Raw genomic sequence first — 3,064 nt, 5'->3', positions numbered from 1 at the left:
TGTGTGTGTGTGTGTGTGAGTGAGTGTGTGTATGTGTGTGTGTGTATCTGTCTGTCTGTTTCTCTCTTAGAATGAGGGTGATGGTGAGGGTGAAGGTGAGATTGAGTGTGATTGTGAGGGTGAGGGTGAGAATGAAGGTGATGGTGAGGGTGAGGGCGAGGGTAAGAATGAGGGTGAGGGGGAGGTTGAGGTTGAGGGTGAGAATGAAGATGAGAATGAGGGTGATGGTGAGGGTGAGGGTGAGAATGTGGGTGAGGGTGAGGGTGAGAATGTGGGTGAGGGTAAGAATGAGGGTGAGGGTGAGAATGAGTGTGATTGTAAGGGTGAGGGTGAGGGTGAGGGTGAGGGTGAGGGTGAGAATGAGTGTGATTGTGAGGTGAGGGTGAGAAGGAGCGTGAGGGTGAGGGGGAGGGTGAGGGTGAGGGTGAGGGTGAGGGTGAGGGTGAGGGTGAGGGTGAGAATGAGGGTGATGGTGAGGGTGATGGTGAGGGTGAGGGTGAGGGTGAGAATGAGAATGAGTGTGATGGTGAGGGTGAAGGTGAGGGTGAGGGTGAGGGTGAGGGCGAGGGTGAGGGTGAGAGTGAGGGTGAGGGTGAGGGTGAGGGTGAAAATGAGCGTGAGGGTGAGAATGAGGGTGAGTGTGAGAATGAGGGTGAGGGTGAGAATGAGTGTGGTTGTAAGGGTGAGGGTAAGAATGAGGGTGAGGGTGAGGGTAAGAATGAGTGTGATTGTGAGGGTGAGGTTGAGGGTGAGGGTGAGGGTGAGAATGAGAATGATGGTGAGGGTGAGGGTGAGGGTGAGGGTGAGAATGTGGGTGAGGGTGAGGGTGAGAATGTGGGTGAGGGTAAGAATGAGGGTGAGGGTGAGAATGTGGGTGAGGGTGAGGGTGAGGGTGAGGGGTATCGGTGGTTGCATGCAGCGTTTTCTTCACGTTAATGTTGCTTAAACAATAATGTTTCTCGTGTTTTTCGAGTATTTTTCGTCGTCATTTCATCGATGTTAATCGAGTCCCAATGTTCCCCCGTTCCTGATCCCCCTTGTTCTTCTGATTTCTTTCTGGCCTAATCCGTCTAAACAATGTATTTGTTAAATGGCTGAGGGTGTTCTTCCTTGTGTTTTTTAAACGTTTTTTTTTGTTTTGTTTGTTTATATGAACGTTTTCTTTTCCTTTTTTCTCTGTCAGTTTGTTAGTGTTTGAGCGCTTAATCAGCTGCTTGCACTGTATGCTTCCCGAGAGGCTGAGAATGTTTCGGGGGTGTTCTAAGGTCTGGTGGGGTAATAATATAGTGTAAAGCGCATAGAGCCTGCTGTTGAGCCCGGATATGCGCTATACAAATGCTATTTATTATTATCAAATATAAGAGGTTTTACCCTTAGTAATCATCCCGTCGATGTAAAGCGCTCAAAGCTTATACTTGTATGCAACAGAGCGCTGTATAAATGCAATCCATAATTATTATTATGGCTTGTTTTTTTTAGGGTGTTATATTCGAAACTTGCAAACATGTTGTATCAGCCATTTCAAAACAGGCTAAAACAGCACTTGGTTATGGATGGCTGGTGGTGTCTCTGTAAATAGATTACTGATGGCCATTTCAAAACGAATTTTTCCACAAACAGCTAATGCCAGCGTCTGGGGTATAGGGATTGGGGGGGGGGGGGGGGGGAGGTTTAGTGGTGTACGAGGAAACGTTGTACTTTGAATGAGTTTAACTCCCCTTTCAACTCTGAAAGGTTATTCAAAAGCTAGGACCTCTGAATATAACGTTCATCTCTGATAGGACCAAGCTAAATGGGCAGAGAGCCTTCCTGTCTCCAAACAATCCAAATTGAGAACGTCAAGAAGCGCTTTGTATGTAATCTTTATGCAGTGCCGGGTGCCCATTGGCATTGTCGCCTCGGTTCGGTTTTGTCGATTTTGTCGGTCTGGGGCTAGCCGGGTTGTCCTCCAGGGGGGGGGGGGGGAGAGACTGACCAAACCGACAAAACCGATGACGTCCTCCAATAGCAAACGCGTCTTATTTCATTGCCGCACGTCGGGCGATCGGTTTTGGCAGTCGGTCTATTTATTGTGTGCACTGAATACCCAGTGCTCATTGGGGGATCGACAAACCAATCGCCAACCGATCGCCCTATTTGTGGCCTGAAAATAAAACGCGTTTGTTTTTGAGGCTTCAAGTCGGGCGATCGGTTCGTGTCATGTATGTGCGACGTCACTGCTGCGAGCTCTAGAATGATCTATAACCTCTTTGATCCTCCCTCAGGTGACGGTCAAGTTCGCCGCTCTCCACGTGACTTCATCTTCAAATTCCGCAGACGCGAGACCTGCCTCCTGGACCATCGACACCTTCAACTCGGAGACATCCAGCTGGACAACCATGCGTTCGTTCGCCAAGGACTGCGCCAGTTCCTTCCCCGGGACCCCGCTCTTTGATCCGTTCGCCAGCAACACAGACTATCGTGCCGTGCTGTGCGTGCAGTATATTCCGTACGAGGACGGGGACCCGTTCTACGATGACGACAATTATGTACGCTCGTGACCTGTTCATGTTGTTGCTGTTGTTGTTGTTGTTGTTGTTGCTACTGTTACTGCTGTTTTTGAGTATTTGTTGTGAAAGTTGTTATTATGTTGTTGTTGTTGCTGTTGTTGTTGTTGTTCTTGTCTTCATGGTCTAAAGTAGTCGTAGCTTTTATATTTTTGTATTTTTGTCACGATTATTTAAGTTGTTTTTGTTGTAGTTTTTGTTGATGTTGTTGTTATTGTTATTATTATTGTTATTATTGTTATTGTCATTGTTATTGATGTTTTTGCTTTGACTGTTATAATCTTTTTCTTCTTTGATTGAGCAGTGCTGTTATCGGTCGTATTTGCAATTGTTTTTTTTTCTATTGAAGCAGTAATCGCTCGACTGTTGTTGCTGCTGCTGCTGTTGTTGTTGTTGTTGCTGCTAAGGCTACTGCTGTTGCTGCTGCTGCTGTTGTTGTTGTTATTGCTGTTGTTGTTGTTGGATATGATGATGATGATGATGATGATGATGATGATGATGATGATGATGATGATGAT

At 46.7% G+C, this 3,064-nt stretch overlaps 1 protein-coding gene across 1 annotated transcript in view; it reads left to right on the top strand.

Annotated features, from left to right (window-relative positions):
• Positions 1-2,528, top strand: part of LOC101850246 — a gene marked incomplete at its 3' end in the record, with an annotated part of 29,683 nt that extends 27,155 nt beyond the window's left edge. The window contains 1 exon segment of the mRNA XM_005099087.3: positions 2,265-2,528. Coding sequence (XP_005099144.2) covers positions 2,265-2,528 — 264 coding nt within the window.
• Positions 2,529-3,064: the final 536 nt, after the last annotated feature.

Source organism: Aplysia californica, unplaced genomic scaffold (assembly GCF_000002075.1).
Source record: "Aplysia californica isolate F4 #8 unplaced genomic scaffold, AplCal3.0 scaffold00201, whole genome shotgun sequence".
In the NCBI taxonomy this organism is placed as follows: domain Eukaryota; kingdom Metazoa; phylum Mollusca; class Gastropoda; order Aplysiida; family Aplysiidae; genus Aplysia; species Aplysia californica.
The sequence above is the reverse complement of the archived record's forward strand: the minus strand, read 5'-3'. Positions and strand labels throughout refer to the sequence as shown.